Source organism: Xiphophorus maculatus, chromosome 5 (assembly GCF_002775205.1).
Source record: "Xiphophorus maculatus strain JP 163 A chromosome 5, X_maculatus-5.0-male, whole genome shotgun sequence".
Classification (NCBI taxonomy): Eukaryota; Metazoa; Chordata; class Actinopteri; order Cyprinodontiformes; family Poeciliidae; genus Xiphophorus; species Xiphophorus maculatus.
In genome coordinates this window covers 30,509,643-30,530,087 of record NC_036447.1, presented here as the reverse complement: position 1 = coordinate 30,530,087, position 20,445 = coordinate 30,509,643, and the positions used below count along the sequence as shown (strand labels likewise).

The following is a 20,445-nucleotide window of genomic DNA, read 5'->3' as shown; positions in this document are numbered from 1 at the left end:
AAAAAACATGTCATGTGCCATCTAGAGAAAACAAACCCCATAGCACAATGATGAAAGCGTTAACAACATCCTCTAAGAAATGCTGGAACACTCTCTATGTTTGAGGCAGCTAACATTGTCATTTGTTTATACTTTTTATATTTTTCTTGTTTATATTTTAATTGGATCCTTCTGTTTGTGTGATGTGGGTATTTTAATATTTAAATGTATGTTTATCACTTGTATGTAATGTAACGACTTCCACAAATCAGAGCTGCTATCATCATGTCGAGCATCAAGGAACTCACATTAGCAAACATTGACAATTGTGTTTAATGAATTTGAATGACCAGCAATAAATCCTCGCCTTTTTACCTGCAAAATACATACATACCTCTTTTATAACATTTATTCAATTTATCAATGAACACGTCAAACATTACTGCTGCTTTTTGTTTGCAGTTTGTTTAGAAAACTTAAAATATGATGATTTTGGGCTGTAAACTAATTTTTTTCTAAAATAAAAATAGTCCCTCAACAATACATAAAACATAAGAAACTTACTTAAGCTGTTTTGTTTTTATGGTGGAGTTTTCATATCAGACTTCCTTCTCGTAAATATGAACTCGATTTCCCACAACTGTTTGGGTGGGTCACGCACGTTGCGTCTTGACGCAAGCTGAGTCTGGTTGAAGCAATCCGGCTAGAGGCCATATTGGAATCTATGCAGTCGGCTTGCACTTTGTTGGGACTCGGGTTCTGTCGTTTTGGGACTCTCCTAATCGCTTTCCCGACTTTATAACCGTGTGATTTTCCCAGACATTCCGCTCGAGACGCTGCCAAGTCCGGACGGCAACTTGTCTTGCCTCTTCTGTTGACGAAAATGAGTCCAACCGATGCTAAACGGGGGGCTAAACGCAGGAAGAACAAGCGGGGCGGTGGCAGTAGCTGCAGTGCTGTCTGCAACAGCAGCAGTGGCAAGGCCGGGGCTCCACCGGCCCTGGGCTGTGCGGGAACAGCAACACCTGCCTCAGTCGTCAGCTTCCTCACATCTGGGAGTACAGGCAACGGGAATATCGGCTCCAGCGCGGGCATGAACGGAGAGGTAAGAATGTATCTCCATAAATGTCAAAACGGCAGAGAGTAGCTAACAGTGTTATCAACGACACATCTGATTTGGGCCCAGAACCGATCCTTAGGAAGGCTGCCAGCTAAGTAACTAATGCAGAGTAGCTAGTAATTAATTGGCTTAATTAATATGTTAATATGCCCCTCATGTTTGGGCAAACTGTATTCATTTCTAAACCTTGTTGTCTAACATCTTCACTTGTTTTATTGCCTTATGACATATCCCCATAAACATTATGCTAACTTTGTTGGCTGAAAACTGACTCCTTACCCTGGCTAAAGTTAAGAGATCCTGGCTTCATCAATAACAACCTGGACGTCAGAATATCTTCATTTGAGCCAAAACAGTCCGCGTTGGTAGAGATTAGCTAAGATTATTAGGGAGTATCATTAGGTTCAACGCAGGTGGCTTACTATGTGCTGGGTTTCGGCTAGCCATGAATGCAAGCTAATGCTAACATCATTAACAACTCAGGTTCCCTTCGGCTCTCGATTTGTTTTACAGCTTTATGTCATGTATAAAGGTCTGTCTTTAAACTCGGCTTGGTCCCTAAGGAAACAGAAGAGCTACTAATCCAACCCTAGATTTCTAAATAAGCACAGACGAGTCGTATACCGCAGGTAAACAATAAGAAAACCTTATGTGACTCACTGTTTTCTAAGAGCTGTGCAACAGACCAATTTATAGATGCCAGCTCAAAAGTTACTTTGTTAGCTTTAGTAGTTCTCCAAGTCTTAAATGTAACCAAAGTTTTGTTTATTTAATCAATTTAACCTTTATTTGAAAGGGAAGTCACTCAAGATTAATGTCTTTTTTAAAGAATGTCTCACCAAGATGTCACAACGGTACAGACTGGAGGATGGACATTAACATTAAAATGGATAAACAAAATAAAACAAGTCTGAGTCAACATCATGTAGGTGCAAACTCCACCCTTTACAACGGCAGCTGTAGTCACAGAAGACTTAAAAAGAGCTGACAACTCTTCCACACAGGTAGAGGCTATGATGACCAATATGTTTTAATATTTTATACATATTAAAACATATTGGGGATATAAGAACGTTGGTTCCATGGTTATTCAGCACAGATTTATCACATTTATCAGCATTGTCATGGTTTTATTTAGAGGTGTTGATAATATGTTCAAAATATTACTGGATACTGAAATGATTCCTCTGAGAATAAAACCAGTACCATGCAAGATTTTCTGCATTTTCAATGTTTAGTATTATTGTTGTTGTTGATTATTATTATTGCTAGCAGAAATGTTATTTATATAATGAGAAAGTCAATATGCGACAGCGATTTGATAAATTATATATATATGTGTGTGTGTGTATATATAGTGCTACTTTGTACTGGCCATTCCGCAAATAAAAGTGCAGACCAGCCTTTGGCATTTTTACTAAAAGCTCGATATGCAAATGAAAGAAAAGCTTTTATTCAGCCTTATTGGATGATACTCTCTTGATAAGGTCTGCCCAGAGGTTCAAATACCAAAATTATGTAAGAAATGGGGATGATTTGTGGGAGAAAAAATATTGTTGTGGTTTTATTAACTTGTAGAACCAATTTGAAGCCTTACATTGATGAGCTGAAAGACAGCTTGAAGCTCCTCAACAGCCTGAGTTGGAGTAGAGCCAGCTGAAAGCATGGTGTGTTCAGCTTAAAGAAGCACTTTAGCTCTCCACATTTGTCAAGTTTTATTTAAAAAAACAACAACAAAAAAAACAGAAAATAAAAATGAACGTTTCTCTTTGTGTTTATTGTCATGAGGTTGCATTTTTGATTATGATATCCAAATATAACAGTGTTTTGTTCTGTAATTATTAGTTACATTTGATTTCTTGATGCAAATGTCAGTGAACGGGACTTGATTTATATTGATGAGTTAATCTGGTGATTTGCTAGATGATTATTAATCAACTACAAGGAATATTTGTAAAAAGGCCTAAACTATACTGCTGGATGTTCTCTGTTTCAGTTTGTAAATACATGTATATTTTTATAGTCATTTGGGTAATATTTTGTAGAGGAGTCTGAAATCTCATAATAATTTTAGCATACAGTAATTATATTGTTGCAATACGATTGCAACAATATATAGCCTAACATGGCTAAACAACAACACATCTAAAGTCAAGCGATCAGTGCCAACAACCAAATCAATCTAATCTTCTCTACTTGTACACAATTCCCTGTATGTTATTAGAAAAGTGCTAAGTTGTAAATGATGTCTGCTTGTTTAACTTTAGGTCAAAGTGAACAGCAGCGTTACTCCTCAGTTTGCAGAAGGACCGGTGAACGCAGAGTTCTCCGGAGTTCTTCAGGTAAAATTTCATCACTTAATATTAAGTAAATATACCACTGTTACTAATCAAATGATGTTAAGCAACTTGCAGTGATTACTGTGATTAACTCTGTATATCTGTTTGTTCATGTGCTGCGTTAGTCCTCTCTATGTGCTGCACACCTGCTGTTAATAAGGATTAGAGGAAATCTCTATGTCGTGTTGTGTCATTCCTTCATTAAATTCATACCTGGAGTGTTGCTGTGACACATTCATATGTGTTTGAGGAATTATTGAGTCTCCTGTTAAAGCCATTCAGAGGGGCCTAATCACTTGTTCATACAAACTTCCTCCTGTTTACCCAAAGCTCCGCCTTGGAGCTGCAGTCCAGCCGAGCTCCCTCCCCACAGAGCCCCTCTTTCCTTCGCTTCCTCCACACAGCTCCTTCGGACTAGTGGCAGCAATTAGCAAACTCCTGGTAGAACCGCTGGTCTGCTGAATTTATCATACAAACTACTTCTCAGTACAACGTCCCTACGAACAGTCGTAAACGGCATCATGGAGAAGCATTTTTGTGATGACGTACTGAAGACTGAGTATCGGAAAGGGTAGGAGGTTCTTAAAGTGACAGAGGTCAACACTAAGGCATTAGATACAGCTGTGTGATGTAAGTCATACTTCTTTATGTGACTGGTGTCCTAAAGAAGCGTTTTACAGATGAGCAGTGTGTATTTGTGAGGATATGATTTTTGTGCCTAAAAATCAAGGAATGAATAGTTCATATTGTCACTTTTGTCATAATCACTGCAGTACCACAAAATATCACCCACCTCTACATACAGTATGACATGTTTGTATATGATCGGTTTAAATTTGAACTTGACCCGTTTGGCCACACTTGCATGATTTTGAGCTGTAAGAATGAGACACCGGTGAAGCTAGTTGTAAGGGTTTCTGCTGACCAGCTAAAAAATATATAAATTACAAAATAATCTTTTATATGTTTGTAATATTGGTATGCTTCATTTTACCCTTTAATTCATATTTACTACCTATTTACTTATCAATTTCATGAACTCTTCATTGAGCATTTTTTCTTTTTCCTTTTGATAAATAGTGTTTTTTTTCATGTTTTTATTTGATAGGGCAGTATTTTTGCACTCAACTACAATAAAATAAAGTATGTTACAGAGGATATCTGGTCAGGACATGGATGAAGTTATGCTGGAAGACTATACCATGTGTACCTTTTTTATTATTATTGTGGTGTGTAAAAAGAAATAAAAAAAAAAGACCAAAATGGTCTTCAACCCATACCTGTTCATAAGACGTTGACCAAATAGTCGTTTATTCAAAATGAGTCTGTATTTTCTTTTCACCTGTTTTGGTCTCTCCTTCACATGTGGGCCCCCTTCAGACGCCGTTCACATTCGGCCTTAACCAGCGGGCGCCGTATACGGCTGGAGATCGCTGCCTCCTGTGCCGATGTGAGCGTAAAGACAGCGTTGTGCCTTCGGAGGCCGGCATCTCTGGTCAGAACGGCATGGCGCAGCCAGCCATGGCCCCCAGTGCCCTCCAGCTGCCTCTGTGGGTCTGCTCCGACTGCAGACGCACGGTGGAGAAGGAAGACAGACGTACAACTCTGGAGCAGTCGTTAGGGGTGAGTACACTTTAAGGACAGCTGAATTGTTAAGTCTTCCAAAGTAATCCACATAGTTATATAAGTGTTTCTCTTCCTTCTATTCCTTCAAATCATCAAATATTTTTTTATGTCAAAGACTTGAGTAAATACAGACTTATTTTAAAAATAATTTCATTTATTGAAGAGAAAAAGTAAACGAAACCAAACCAACCCTATTTGAAAAGGTATTAGAATCCATGGTTGGTTGAAATGCAACACAGCATGCCTCAGTCTAAAGGATTTAAAGATCAGATGAAAAATAAATTTGTCTTTCTCTGTCTGACTGCATTGATGATTAGTCCAGGAGATTACAAACTACAAAATTAGGAGAAAAGTGTAAGGAGAAAATACTGCTGCACGCTGGTTTATGTTCAGCTTGACTTGCACAGCTGTTGTTAAACATTCTTAAGTCTGGTTCTCAGGCAGAACAGGAAAAATGATGCAGCTGTCTTCATTTGCAGCTGCTGCTGTAAAAAAAATCTAGAATGATCAACAGCAATAATGATCAACATTGAATCAGCCCTTTAATCAGGAGTAGAGGACTGTCTGCTAGTGGAAAACAAACTAATATGGATTTAGCTTCTCTTAAAAAATGGGTTTAAATGCAATTCTTCCTAACAAACTTACAAAAAATTTACATTTAACAGCTTCTTGTGATGTGAACTTATGTCCGACAGAGTCAGGACTTTCTGCTGCACATGCCTGTGAGTAATGGAACCCTGGCTCAGACTGCAGCCACAGCAGACAGGTTCAGCACTGCTGCGCCTACACTACCCATGCTCCCTGCACCGGACCTCGCTGCTCCAATGCCTCCTGACACCGTGTGCAGCTGTGAAACCTGCAACGAGAGACGGTACGTTCACACCGAGCGGGCAGAGGCCAACGAGTTCTCCATACAGCGAGCCCAGTCATGGGTCTTTACCTGAGCCTGTTCAAATGACAGGGAGATCTCTGCTGAGTCAGAGCGGGAGTCGCAGCAGCTGCAGAACCACTGGTCCGAGGTTCGCTACCTGGTGCGCTGCATCTACCGGCAGACGGGAACCCCACTAGCAGACGACCAGGACCAGCCCCTGGAGAGGGATAAGGAAGGCATGAAGGAGCTGGTGGACAGGTAGCACAAGAACAGTGTCTGTGTTTGTCCACTAGAGGTCTCTCTCGAGTTGTAAAAGCCTTTGTTGAACAGTGGAAGCGTCTCAATGTATTACAGGGTTCTAAACTAGAGATTCAGTGCCTGATGATTCCATTCAACTCCGTTTTCTAGTCATGATTTGAATCAGAAATGATTTTCAGTCAGAAAACCATTTTTAATTCAGAAACCAATTTTTCTATCCAAACGGCCGAGAGTCTGTTTAAATGATGTGACTGATAAGAGAAAAAGTCAGTATAAACAAATAGGACATTTATTTAAAACAATTCGATAAGGTTCCGTACTGCATCAAACTCCATCACTTTATATTTAAACAGCAGAAGGTTTGTGCCTAAAATTCTGTAGCTTAAATTGCCAGTGTTGAGTTAGCTTAGCCGCCTGGCTTTTTCTTAATAATAATAAAAAAAAGAATCAAAGAATTATTCAAAATACAACTTTCAAAAAAATTAAGTAGATTGAAATCTCTACTCTACGAGACCCTTTTGCGCTGGATGCACTGGTGCGTCTAACTTTATTTCTTGGGTGCATCCAAGTTTTTGACCCCATTACATTTTTTAAACATCATAGATTTACAGGTTTGCTACTCTTTAAAATCACTGACAATTAAAGGCATTATATACTTGGAAAAGAATAATTATATATCTATTAAACATGAAATTCTTTATTTGGATCTGAATGACCAGAAATTGTTGAAAGAGTTCCTATGAACTCTGTGGTATTTCAAAAATAAATGAAATAAAATAACGTCTAAATTAAAAGAGCAAACATTTTAAAATATAAACATCTTCTGAACATCTCAAAGTAAACATTTCTTCCTCTTGATCAAATTACTTTAAATTTATATCTGCCAGAGTTACAAATCATTTTGAGTGTAACTTTATTCACTTTTTATTTGATGACCTTTTAGGAAAAGTTAGATTAGAATAAAAAAAAAAATCCAACATGTTATTAATTTCTAAGCATTTTTAATGTTCTGCTGCTGCAGGCTCTGTGTGAAAGATCCATATCAGCTCTACCAACGGTTGGAGCAGCAGGCCCGAGAATACGTCTTAGAAATGAAGGTGCGCCTTCTGAAGCACCTCTCGGGAGCCTCCAAGCCTGCAGGGCCTCCAGGGGGCGCTGTGGCTGCAGCTCAGGGTCCTCCTCAGGCCCACCAGTTCGTCTCTCTGCTGCTGGAGGAGTACAACGCTCTGTGTCAGGCTGCACGCACCATCAGCAGCTTCCTCCTCACTCTGGTTAGTTTTCCTCCGGCTGCTCACAGTGCCGGCTGCTGACGGCTCTTCTCCCTCCTCACACTTTGTTCCTCTCCTTTTGGTTCCAGGAGAATGAGCACCTGCAGAAGTTTCAGGTGACATGGGAGCTGCACAACAAGCACCTTTTTGAGAACCTGGTGTTCTCTGAACCGATCCTGCAAAACTGTTTACCAGCACTTATTGCACAGCTGAAGTAAGATATTGTTTCTGTCTGAAAATACACACAGTGACTCTGACTATAATTAGAATGACCAGTTTCTTTTCAAATATGCAACGTCTTTGATATGTTACTAAATGCCGTTTTAAGTCAAACTTTGTTTTTTCCAGACATGGTACAGCCTCTCATGACTCGTATAATGAAGACATGTATCGGACGCTGTTGGAAAGATACCAGGAGCTGCAACAGGAGTTGGCTTCTGTGGCTGCTGAGTGGCAGGAGTGTGAGAAGAGGATTGATGATTATGTCGATGAGCAGGTAGTCGCCCAACAGATCAGCCACAAGATTGGCTTCAACGACTGTGGCTAAGGGGGATTCTGAGTGTTTGTGTGTTTTGTTTGTAGTTACTTTTTAAGGTGGAAGGCCAGAGTCTGACCAACCAAAAAACAGAACCACACAAGTCCTTGATTAGCAAAAATGTAAGTTTAAAATTCACTGACAAGATTTTTTTGTCCATCTTTATTAATCCTAAACTGTTGTTGTTGATTTCATTTCTGACTCCATCAAGACTTTAAAGACAAAACAGCGAATGCTAAAGGAGGACTGGGAGTTCTTCAAGCAGAGGAGGTTCATTGAAGAACAAGTAGGTTATCCATGTTTGAGCCTGTCATGTTGGAGGTAAACCTACATTTTAGTGCAATTATGAATATATTTTTTGTCATTTTAGCATCCTAACAGTAAAAAACCCTCCACTGGAGAAAACAACTTCACAGACACTATGAGGATGCTCTCATCTCGTCTTAGTATTCCAGATTGTCCAAACTGTAACTATAGAAGACGGTAGGTTTCCATCATCTACTGTCTGTTGTACAATATAGGTCAAAATACCTGAATCCATCTTCATTTCTACATTCTATGGTTTGTAAAGTCTGGAAACATAGATTCAATAGCTTTTTTAAAGAATCTGTCCATTATGTTGGATGGAGTCCAGCAACTACATTTCATAGAGTTGGGACTGCAATAATAAATAATAAGTAAAATTTTGAGCTACTCAAACTGATATCGATATATAGAACAATAAAACTGTAGTAGGATCATTAGGCTACTACAGGAGCATTAGGCAATATAGGTCAAAATATCTCATTCATCATAAAAAACTTTTCATAAGAACTTTTATCTATTGTTGTCACAATTTGTCATTGATGGTTAATAAAAAAACACTTAATAGTATTATCGGAAATGATATTTCTGCTATTTTCTACAAGAGCATCAATAAATATCAGTACATTTTAAAATGTAATCACACTTTAAGTGCCATCCTGAAGAAGCCTATTTCAAATGGGAATATTTTTCAAAAACAATATTTGTGTTGGTGCTATGAATGCTGTATCATACAGTCACAACCATAGTTACCCAAAAAATAAATAATACGTTGTATTGTTACACAAAATATCACAATTAAGTTCTAAGTCCATATTGACCCTTATATTCCTTAAAACTCCTCCCTCATTTGTTTTTCTTTGCTTGGCATTAACAAGAAAAAGCTCGAGTTTCATCAGAGAATCAAACTCTGTTTTGTGTCAGAATCTCCAGCTTTATTGTGACCTTAGAGTGGCTTAGGGACTGAGGAATGCTGTTAACATGCCATTATCTTTATTTGCAATGGAGTTTTTTGTTGAAGTCTTAGTTAGCCAAAAGCAACGCCGCTGCTTCTCCAACAGGTGCACATGTGATGACTGCAGCCTCTCCCACATCCTAACGTGTGGAATCATGGACTCATCCATCGCCGAGGACCTCCACATCAAGCTGCCCCTACAGGGGGAGCCACATCGGGACTACCTGTCAGAGGTGCACCCCCCCAGCCTTTCCTCAGGCAGTTCGGCCTCTGGCTCAAACTCCAGCTCTCCCATCACAGTTCAGCAGCATCCAAGGCTCATCTTACCTGAAGGGGATGTCAGCACCTTGTAAGCAAGCCAGTTACATTTCTGATAACATTGTTGCCACACAGCTGTCAAAAGTATGGAATTTACCGTATTTCACCGACTATAAGCCACTACTTTTTTCCCACATTTTGAACCATGCGTCTTATAGCCCAGTGCGGCTTTTCTGTGGATTTTTCTTCAACTGCCATGGGATTCTTTAGCAGGCAGTGAATCATTGGAAGTCAAAATTGGAAATCAAAGAAGAAAGCGCTAATTTTCATTTAGAACAAGCACATGCTAGCAGCAAGTACGACGGAGAAATTTCTTCAAACTCATACCTTGTCATCATGGAAACCATTCATTCAGTGACATTAACAGAAAGAGAAAAAGCCCGGAAGAGACGATAATGCCGATAATTAAAATGACATTGATAGTTTTAATTTATCGTACGATTAATTGATTTATCGTTTATCGCGACAGGCCTATTAACACCAAATTTGATTAATCAATAAAATCCATTTGTCACCTTACCCCACACAACTACAAAATCTAATTTCTTTGTCATTTTGAAATGGAAACTATTGCAGCTCTGATGAAATAGTTCATGCTTTGTGTTGTTCATAAAGTGTTGCACTATACTGAATACTACTAGGGAGTATTCAGTATTATTTATGCATTTACATTTAAACAACAATTAAACCTCAGTCTGACTTCTCTTCTCTCTCTGTAGTATTAGTGATGATGATGAAGTGCCTCCAGTGTCCAGTAAGTTCAGGAACATTTACCCCATGAACAGCTATGAGGACAGCAGCGTGGTGTCGGCCGCTGTCAACGGACTTCACCGTAACATCAACGGGGACGACGTCAACGCAGCACTGAAGCCAGGGGTGAGTTTTCTGCTCAGCAAAACTACCCGAGATCAGTGGTGAACTTCCCCGCTGTGTTTCTGGATGATGAAAAGCCACTCTCATTTGAGAGTGGCTTACTGGTAGGTAGGGAACTCCACTGCTTTCCCGTCGACTACTTTTCCTAATTTGGTTTGTTCTACAATTTCCTCAGTCTCCTCAGATTACCAGCAGCAGCAGCTCATCAGAGGGCGATGAGGAGGAAGCTAATATTCAGGCAGGTGGGGAGCCCCCGGGGAAGCAGGAAGTACTTTCCCTGGGAAAAACGGCCAGTCCTCCACCCTCGTACAGCCATCAACAGGTATTGCAACACTTTAGGAGCTTTCTTTGTATGGTCCTGTCGTAATGTGTGTCATGTGCAGAAAACACTGTTTAGGAGGATTATTTGTCTAACAAACATCAGTTTTGCAAAATCCCCCAAAAATATCTGATATATTTTGATTATGTAACAAAACAAGGAAAAAACTTTGCAGTTGTAAATGTTATTTGTGAATATTGAATGCCATGTTTAGGTAGAACAGGTCCAGCATGCCTGTGAGTGCCACGTGTGCAACCAGGACCCAAACCCCTCGGCCCTGGGCCCCGCCGCCTGCCTGCCCCCCAGCCGGATCCACGCCGTGCCTCCTTCCACTGTCGGACACCAGTTCTTTCCAGACAGCAAGGCGCCCCCTGCACACCCTGCCCTCCACTTATACCCGCACATCCACGGCCACCTGCCCCTGCAGAACTTTTCCCGACCCCTCCTCCACCCGACACTCTACCCACCCAGCCCACCTCTCATACACAACAAGGTGAGAAGGTGTTGTACTTTTAGCTTACGTTTTCTTCTTGATTACGTTTGGTTAATTTTGGCTATGAGTGACTTGAGGGGGAATTTTGTTTGTTTCCTTATCTCTGGGGATTTCTTTAAGGTTCCAGGAACAACACTGAGCTTCATTATGTTTCGGTTTCACTTTTTGTCAGTGTAGCTTCGTCCTCTGCCACAAGGGGACAGCCTGAATCTGATCTAAGCCCCAACGCATGTGAGAGCCACGCTAGTCAGGATGCACTGACCCACTTTTTTCACGAGAGATTAAGATATTTGAACTGTAGTATTGGTCTATTCCGATCTGATACAGAAAAACAGCTGAATTGACCTAAAGTATGTATAAATATATATTTTTAAACAGACATACATGTACTGAATTAAAAATATATTTGATAACTCTGCACCAGTACAGCTCATTTAACACAACTTTAATTTAAGTCAGTGCTATTTAGAGTACAACAGCCAATGTAAAATAAATAGTAAAGAAACTGAAACTGGTCCACAGGTGAAATGCTGGGACCTCCGCTCCCCGACACAATCAAACGTGTGAAAAAATAAACTAGAGGGAAACGTGTAAAAATAAACAGTATTTCAAATGATTCAGAAAACGCAGTTAGGAGTTTTACATATAATTTAAAATAAATAAAGCATATATTAAGACTGAAAAGATCTGCCCTTATGGATGTGGCACGTTGTCACCATTAACTGATCTAGAATTTTTGTCAACATCTGGACCGATACAGATATTGATATCGAATCGATCCAAACCAGACGTTTAAGGTTCCTGCTAACGGACGATTTTCTTTCTTCAGCCTCTGCCCCCAAACCCAACATCCAACCATTCAGCAGCCAAGCAGCCAGCATTCAGCACATCCTTACCGGACCACGTATACCAGAACTGCTTCGGTGGGACGGGCGGAGCGGGCGATTGGAATACCTCACTACAGTGCCTCTCTCTTAAGTTTGAAAATCTGTGGGATGCTGCTGTGATGAAGAGCTGGAACCCATCTGTGCTGCTGCCCGAATGTCTGCCAGGTGAGCCGCCCAGCCGCAGCGCTTCTTGCAAGCTTATCTATCGACATGTCATCACCTCTGTCTGTGGTGGTCCACAGGTGAAATGCTGGGACCTCCGCTCCCCGACGTGCCCCTGCCGCCAACATCCATTGGCCTCCAAGGGGAGCATCCCCCGCTGCCCACACCCCTGCCCACGTCTTCGTCGTCGTCGCTGTCCTCTTCGTTGTCGTCTTCGTCGTCGTCGTCGTGCTCCTCTTCAGAAGCCAAAGAGCCGAAGAAGACTGGCGCCAAGAAGAAGTGTCTCTACAACTTCCAGGATGCCTTCATGGAGACCAACCGGGTGGTGATGGCCACGTCCGCCGCCACGTCCTCCGTGTCCTGCACTGCCACCACTGTCCAGTCAAGTAATAACCCACCCATCCATCTAGCATCTAAAAGACCCAACACTATAGGTAATGTAGGAAGGAAGAGTACAGGTTAGGTTTGTACTCTTATGAAGCTTCTTATTCTGGATAATGGATGAACTATAAACCCATAGCAGCAGCAAATGGTGTGGAATCCATTTTAAACTCAGTCAGTGAAGCCGTTACAGATACCAACACAAACTTGGAATATAGTTAGACAATAAACCAATAACAATATGTAGTGTGATAGACACGTGATCAATATCAATTGTTAATAAATCTGATAGAATATTCACGGAACTCTAATCCAGAACCACACGGCATTGTGGGAGATGTAGGCAGAGGAAAGGCTTTAGCCTCTTAACCTCTCAAGGCAGCTAAGCAAGGCTGGTGGCATAAACTAACTCACTTACTCTGTGGTTACCTAGCAACAACTTGTTGTGTAACTTGCACAGCAGCAGACTCAGGTTTCACCACCATGCCTCACAGCTTCTTAAAAGTCAACAGCAGCATGGAGTGAAGATGATTTCCCCCAGATTTCAAGCGGACATATTTCAGAGGTGGTGGGTCAGCCCCTGTCTCCCAGCTCAGTACCACATCAGTTCATCCTGCTACAGTTCAACCCGTCTGTCCGGTGCAGTGGTGGGCAGACGTCCCACACCACCCAGAATGCATCATGGTTTCTCTCTTCAGCAGGATTCCTCCAGTTGATTCAGGCCGAAGTTCTGCCTGGGGCTGCTGCTGAAATGTTCACATCCACCGACTCCTTAGATCTGCCTCATTATGACCTAAAAAAACCAAGGTGGAGAGAACCTTGACTGCCACGTAGACCTTTCACAATAAGCAACAAATCAACTAATCGCATGAAAAATTAAAACGAGCTTAATAAATTCTAGTTGGACGACAATAGTTATATATGATCCCTTTCATTGTCGCTGAAAAGCTGCCTGTTTTTCTTGTCTAAGCTGAACAATTCATATTTTTTTAAATCCATTTTTAGTTACAGAGACTTAATAATCTATTTTGATTATTGTTGTTTTTTATTTTGGACATTTCAAATGTTTTTCTGTTGCGGTGTTAAGCATTCTTTGATTGAACTTTGATTATATTTTTTTAATCTTTGAGTGTGTATACTTGCATTAATATGCCACTATTGTTATTATGTCAGTTGAAAATGGTCTCAAAATGACAGCATTATTGTTTAGCGTAACAATTTCTGTGACGATTTAATATCTAGTAGCCTACTGCTACAGCTATGAAGCACCACTTTTCCATCCTTAAAGCTGCAGTATGTAAAGAATATGTTTTTTACATACTTGTTAAAACTGTCACCAATTCATGACCGTTTGCTATGAAACAAACGAGCTGTGAAAAGATCAATCTCTTCCACCTCCTCCCTGTGTGAGTGGCACCACATGAGATGTTGATTGACAGCACCAAAACACTCCTCCTGGCTCTGATTGGTTGTTTCTAGTTAGCACGCCATAGTTAGTAACTGGAGTTTTTGATTTTTAACAGTTTTTTAGTTTAATTTAGCTACAGTGCACAGTCGTATAAACAATCACAGTAAACAAAGTGTTGGTTTTAAGACTGAAGTCAGAGCTGCTGTTTTCTTGTATGAATGTATTTTGTATTAAAAAACCCTCTAGTAATTCTGAGACTTTTTTTGTCTTTTCTAGACGATGTATTTCACAGTTTAGGTAAAGACGATCACAGACAACCCATGTCAGCAGCTCCTAGGAACAACTCCATGGGACTGAGTTCTCTCCCTTCACTCTCTGGACCCACCCTCCCCCCAGCACCAGCCTCACACCTTCCTGCCATGGAAAGGATGGAGCGGCCGTCCTTTCCAAAGATGGCCGCTCCTGCTCCAGACTTTGTGGATTCCCATCAGGGCCTTTGCCTCCCGCCTGCTGAACCTCCAGTGCCCTCTATGGACGGTCCGGTCAGCGCCCCAACTAGTGTCTGCAGGTGAGGAGAGGAGACTTAGTTCATGCCTTGCAGGACCATTGACACTCTGAACGTAAAGCAGATACTTAAAGAAACCCAATGTGTTCAGTGACCCTGACTGTGAAGGCCATCGGTGTGAAGGCAGCGGATCGTACGAACACCAGCCGTACGATGGAGAGGAGAGTCCAGATGAGGACAGCTGCTCCGAGCACAGCTCCTCCACCTCCACCTCCACCAACCAGAAGGAAGGGAAGTACTGTGACTGCTGCTACTGCGAGTTCTTTGGGCACGGCGGGGTAAGGCTCCATAGTGGAACAGTTGAAATGGACGAGGAAATTATGTTCAAAAAGTACAGTTAAAAGCACAATTTAAAAATGTATTGTGTTAAAGAATGTCAGTTAACACGTTCATTTCGACAGCCCTAATTTTAATAATCACTATTTACTGCAACTACTGACATTAATTTTCTTGAAAATTTGTACATGCGTCTTGATTACTTTTCTAAACTCATTTAATTTTTTTTTTTATCAGCCTCCAGCTGCTCCGACCAGCCGGAATTATGCAGAGATGAGAGAGAAGCTGCGCTTGCGTCTCACAAAGCGCAAGGAGGTACAGCCAAAGCGTGAGGAGCAGCAGCCAGTAATAGAAAGAGACGGAGGGGTGGAGGACCACAGGCGGGTGGAGGACCTCCTCCAGTTCATTAACAGCGCAGACAACAAACCCGCATCCAGTACCAAGGCAGCCAAACGAGCCAGACATAAACAAAAAAAGGTAACCTGCCTCAGTTTAGATATTTATAATCAATTATAATCTGCTTAAATTTTTTTTACAGTTTTATTTTGAAATTTTCTCTAAAAAAGAAAAGCCAGACAACATCTAAGCTGATCCTATGCTGGTATTTTGAGTTACAGAATTTTATGCATAAAATTAAAACTAAAACCTAGTTTTGTTTTAATCTAACCTGGTGGAATTTGATGCAGTAGGGAACTTATAGAATAGGTTTAAATAAATCTTCTATTTACACTCTTTTTCTCCAGTCAGTCACAAAATTGAAACTGAATCTCGAGACCATTTGAATAGAAAAATTGGTTTCTGAACTGAAAATCATCCCTGAATCAAATCGTGACCCTAAAAATCTGAATTGAATCGAATCGCTAGGCACTGAAAGATTCATATTTCTACAAAATAGCTGATTTTTGTAGCGATTAGTTTGTATTGTATTTTTGTTTTGAAATTTTTAAATAATAATAATAAAAAATAATCTAAATATTCAACAAAAGGAAGCAAATGACTTTCAGATTTTGTTGAAAATGATGCTAAAAAATATGACAGTTTGCAAACTCAAGGCAAAAAGGATTGACAAAAATATTACCAAAACTATTGTGAAAAACGTCTGTGCGAAGCATTCATTTATGATGTCTACATATAAAAAAAAAAATGCTTACAGTTATTAAGAGCCACAGGCTGCAGACCCTTGATCTGGGTCTTGGGCTTTTGCTGCGTCAAGCATCATGCATTACACTCTATTCATATTATCTCTAGTTAACCTCTAAAGAATTTACAGAGTTGCTAATGCTAATTTACCCCCAGGTTTACTCTAATTAATCAAGTGTTTCAGAAGGAAATTGCTTGTACTGGATTCATTTACTATTCATTTGTACTATTCATTATAGTAAAGGGGGCTAAATGCAAATGCAGATGAGCCTTTCAGATTTGTATGTGGAAGTGCAGTTCATCACAGATGTCTTTCTGTGTGTCAGATGGAGGAGAAAGCTCGTCTGGAGGCAGAAGCGCGCGAAAGGGAGGAGCAGCAACTGCTTGAGGAGCAGCGGCGGCGTCAGGAAGAGGAAGAGGCGGCACTACAAAAGGAACTGTTACGGCTGCAGGAACTGCAGCAGCATCGTGCCGCCAAGAAGAAAAAGAAAGAGAAAGCAAAGGAGAACACCGCTCCCCCTCCAAACAACCCACAGCCCCTCAAACAGACAGCTCAGAATGTCCTAGATAACCTTCAGAACGGAAACTCGCAGCTGCTTCAAAACCTTCTCCGCTTCCCAGAGCAGAAAGAAGCCAGATTAGAACCCGTACCCCAGCCCAGCTTCAGATGCCCTGTTGAGAAGATCCACACCCCCGAGTCCACCGTTAGGCTCTTCAATGGCACATCTTCCACCCTTGGCTATAAGAGTAAAGCCAAGCAGTCAGGGAAAGTGTTGCCGTGCAACTCGGTGTCAATGAGAGTTCCAGAGTTGCCCAAGAGCTCGGACAAAGTTACAAAGACTAACGGCACGGCACCCCCCACCACAGCAGATATCAAAGCGACGCGAGTCAGGCCCGCTGAGATCACAGCTCCTACACCCACCACTGAACCACGCAGGGAGGAAAGGAGCAACAGCAGATGTGTCAATGGAAAAAGGCAGCAACCAGAACAGCCCCTTACCCAAATCAAGGACGCCAGGACGAGTCCCCCCATGTCAAACCCCTCCCCGTCCCCCCCACCAGCCTCCCACTTCGAGCCCCAACAGAACGGCAAACCTCCCACTGCAGAGTCACCGCAGCCCAAAGGCAAGAGTAAGAAAAGCAAGAAGAAGAAGGGGGACAAGATGAACACCTCAATAGGTGGGTGTCAATAAGATTCACTAACCAGAGCAAAATGATGCAGTGGGCCGTAACACCATGCTCCATTCATCAGGCGAGTCAGTACACAGGATTTGGTTCACCAAACGAAAAACTTAAGGTTTTGGGAAACCTTGAGGTTTTTTGACTCTAATCAGTGAAATACTTGTCTTTGTATCGACAAAAAATCTATTCAAATATTCCCTTTATTGTATTTTCACACACAAAGATTTAGTTTCACAAGTCTTACTCTATAGACAATTTCTGTACAGTGTAAAATAATCTAGTTCAGGCTTGACCAATTGAAGTGATTTAGATTGCATACAAATCCTTCCTCATTGCCAACCCAACATCAACTTCACTAGTCGACTCCAGGAACATAAAGCAACAACTCAAGACCTACTTTAATTCAAAGTGAAAATCTCACATAGATGGGGAGTGTCTTGCTTAAAGCAGTCACCTTGAAAGCTGAACTTATTACAGATGCACAATATGGACCCCTTGCAGTGTGACGTCACACAAGATCCCGTCCCAATCTTCCTGCTGGAGGGCAAAAAGCTGCTGCCTGATGATGGCTGCCATTGGTTTTAGCTGTTAAGTTTTCAATATAATGCGCTAAATCTTAAAAATACACCTGATGTGTAAAAGGAAAAGGGACGCAGTGCTTTGCTACTAATTGTCAAGGCTAAGACAACTAGATACCAAGGTCAGGAAAAAGTTTTAAGACAAAATGGCGAGGGAGAGGGAAGTAGTTCAGTTATTCTTGCTTGACCTGGACAGCTTTAACATGTGGATGTGATGTGGAATTTGTTGTGTTTCTGTTCAGTTAGGAAATAAAAAAATGGCTACCCACACACCAACTCTGACAGATAGATCATCAGTAGAGCAGGTGTTTAAATTATGGAATCTACCTCTGTTGTGTCTACCTCATTAGCAGCAGCTAATGAGTTGCTATGGCAACGAGTCTGCACATAGCATAGCTGACAGGGCGAGACAGGTGTTTTTTCTGCGTTATTTTTCCTACATACTTACATCTCCAGGTCTCATTTAGTTAAAGGAGTTGAACACTGGGTTAGCATCTATTTTCTCACTGGTTGGTGTCTTGGTCTGTCTGTGGTAAGACCACAGTGTGGGTTGTGTCTGTGTGACCAGCACACTTCTCGACTAAACTGACTAAAGTAAACATGCAGAAAAATTCCAAAACTGTTTTCAGTGTAGCTTCTTATTATATATGTGTGTTTATTCTTTTGTTTCTTTTCCAGATGATGTATTCTTGCCCAAAGACATCGACCTTGATAGCACAGAAATGGATGAGACGGAGAGGGAGGTGGAATATTTCAAAAGGTATTTTATTTTTATATGACTCTGACTGGGTACTTGTGACTTTTTTTTTTTTACCAGCATTTCTAGTTATAGGTACCATTTATATGTACCGGTACCCAATAGAAGGGATAACTCTGTGATGAGCTTATTTAGGACAGTTTTGAATCCAAGTAATTGGATTATGGTTGTAATAAATTTTAAAATTAAATTTAAAAAAAAGTATTGTCAGATATGTTCCCATCTCCCATTCTTACATGAAGTCTTACAGAAAAGATTAAAACCGCCTCCAGCAAATGCAAAAACTTTTTTGGCAAATTGATGAAGTCATTTCTGATGATGTCATTTCTAATGTTGCCGTTTCCATCAACTTTTTCTAATGTGATACTTTGAAATGCGCTTAAAGATATTGATGGAAACGGGGGCGCTGTGGTGGCGCAGGGGCAAAGCACGACCTACGTATTGAGGCCTTAGTCCTCGTGGCGGTGGTCGCAGGTTCGATTCCTGGCCTGGCGACATTTGCTGCATGTCTTCCCCCTGTCTCATTACCCTGTTTCCTGTCAAACTGCTTTCAAATAAAGGCCACTAGAGCCAACAAAACCTTTTACAAAAAAAAAAAAAAAAAATATATATATATATATATATATATATATATATATATATATATATATATATTGATGGGAACATGGCTGGTGTCTGTTGGTGGTAGCGCTCTAGAATTAGGTGTTAAATATTAAATTAGCTTTTATGCTACAGGAAAATTCAATACTGACCCTTTTTACTACAAAACATTTTACTAAGCTTCTCTTGGTATTTTTTGCGTTTTTATTTTCTTAATTCTTTTTTCTTTCCTTCGTTTCAGATTTTGCTTGGACTCTGCCAGACAGACCCGTCAGCGGCTCTCCATCAACTGGTCGAACTTTAGCTTGAAAAAAGCTACATTTGCTGCACACTAAGGGTGTTGTTAACGTCAGACTACAAACCAGAACCCTTATTGCTATAAGAAAACTTGCCCCAAAATCCTCCCTCCCTGACCTGGTAGTGCCCCTCCACCTCCAGAATCTCTCTCCCGCTGTGCCCAAATCACACCCACGCTGCCTTGCTTTGTTCTTGTTCCTATGTGGTTCCAACACAAATCCATCTGGACTAATTTACCTGCACAGATTAAATGGAAATAACACAAAAAGAATCATGAAATGCTACTCCACATCTGATTAATCTTCCTTGCGTGCTTGTGTGCTTTTAGTCTGAGATGAAGGTTTCTTTTGACTAAAATAGCCATTGGCAAACCTGTAGTCAAAAGATGCTTACTATTTCTGGATGGTTTCCTTCTGAAAAAAGGAGACTATGGAAACTTCAAAAAAGAGAAATTACTGAATTAAAGGTGTATTTGACATTTTGTGGCTTACTATCCTATCGGTCCACAGCGTCTGATCCACTCGATTGACAAGGGAATAGGCTTGGTTAGCTGGTTCCCACTTCCCTCTGCCTCCACCGCCTCCATCTGATTTCATAGAAAGGAGGAAGCCGTAATACTTGACAATGTTCTTCTTTTGGTTTTAAATTCTGTTTAAAAAAAAAAAAAGAGTCAAATTAGTTCCCTTTTCTTTTTCTTTTTTGACCTGTAGTCAGCTTGTGTCAATACTTTCAGAATGAAATCAAAAAAGAACAATACTCACACTATCAACATGTTATAGAGTGTATATTGTATTAACACTGAAGCCAGTCTGGCTACTTTTTAACATATTGTTAAGTAATATTAAATCTTGTCTTTCTTTTTGAAAGATGGAATACAGTAGTATGGCAGGCTTACGTGTCTTGTGTCAAATTTTATTTTCTGCACCCAGTAAAACAAATGTCAAAGAACATACAC

The 20,445-nt window shown here is 40.7% G+C and overlaps 1 protein-coding gene across 2 annotated transcripts; it reads left to right on the top strand.

The window, feature by feature from the left end:
• The first annotated feature begins 685 nt into the window (after window positions 1–685).
• Window positions 686–20,378, top strand: fam193a (family with sequence similarity 193 member A). 2 transcript variants are annotated; one of them, XM_023334181.1, is made up of 23 exons: window positions 686–1,084; window positions 3,367–3,441; window positions 4,819–5,061; window positions 5,760–5,935; window positions 6,026–6,193; window positions 7,215–7,464; window positions 7,551–7,675; window positions 7,810–7,957; window positions 8,044–8,118; window positions 8,208–8,282; window positions 8,367–8,479; window positions 9,361–9,603; window positions 10,292–10,448; window positions 10,621–10,767; window positions 10,979–11,257; window positions 12,087–12,309; window positions 12,387–12,692; window positions 14,372–14,663; window positions 14,752–14,938; window positions 15,174–15,413; window positions 16,403–17,255; window positions 18,515–18,596; window positions 19,435–20,378. In XM_023334181.1, exons 1-23 carry the CDS (start codon window positions 863–865, stop codon window positions 19,526–19,528), a joined length of 4,773 nt encoding a protein of 1,590 aa, XP_023189949.1. In that variant the 5' UTR covers window positions 686–862; the 3' UTR covers window positions 19,529–20,378. The 2 variants fall into 2 exon arrangements, with proteins under 2 accessions (XP_023189949.1, XP_023189948.1); XM_023334180.1 differs by having other exon boundaries at window positions 12,387–12,740.
• The last annotated feature ends 67 nt before the right edge of the window (window positions 20,379–20,445 follow it).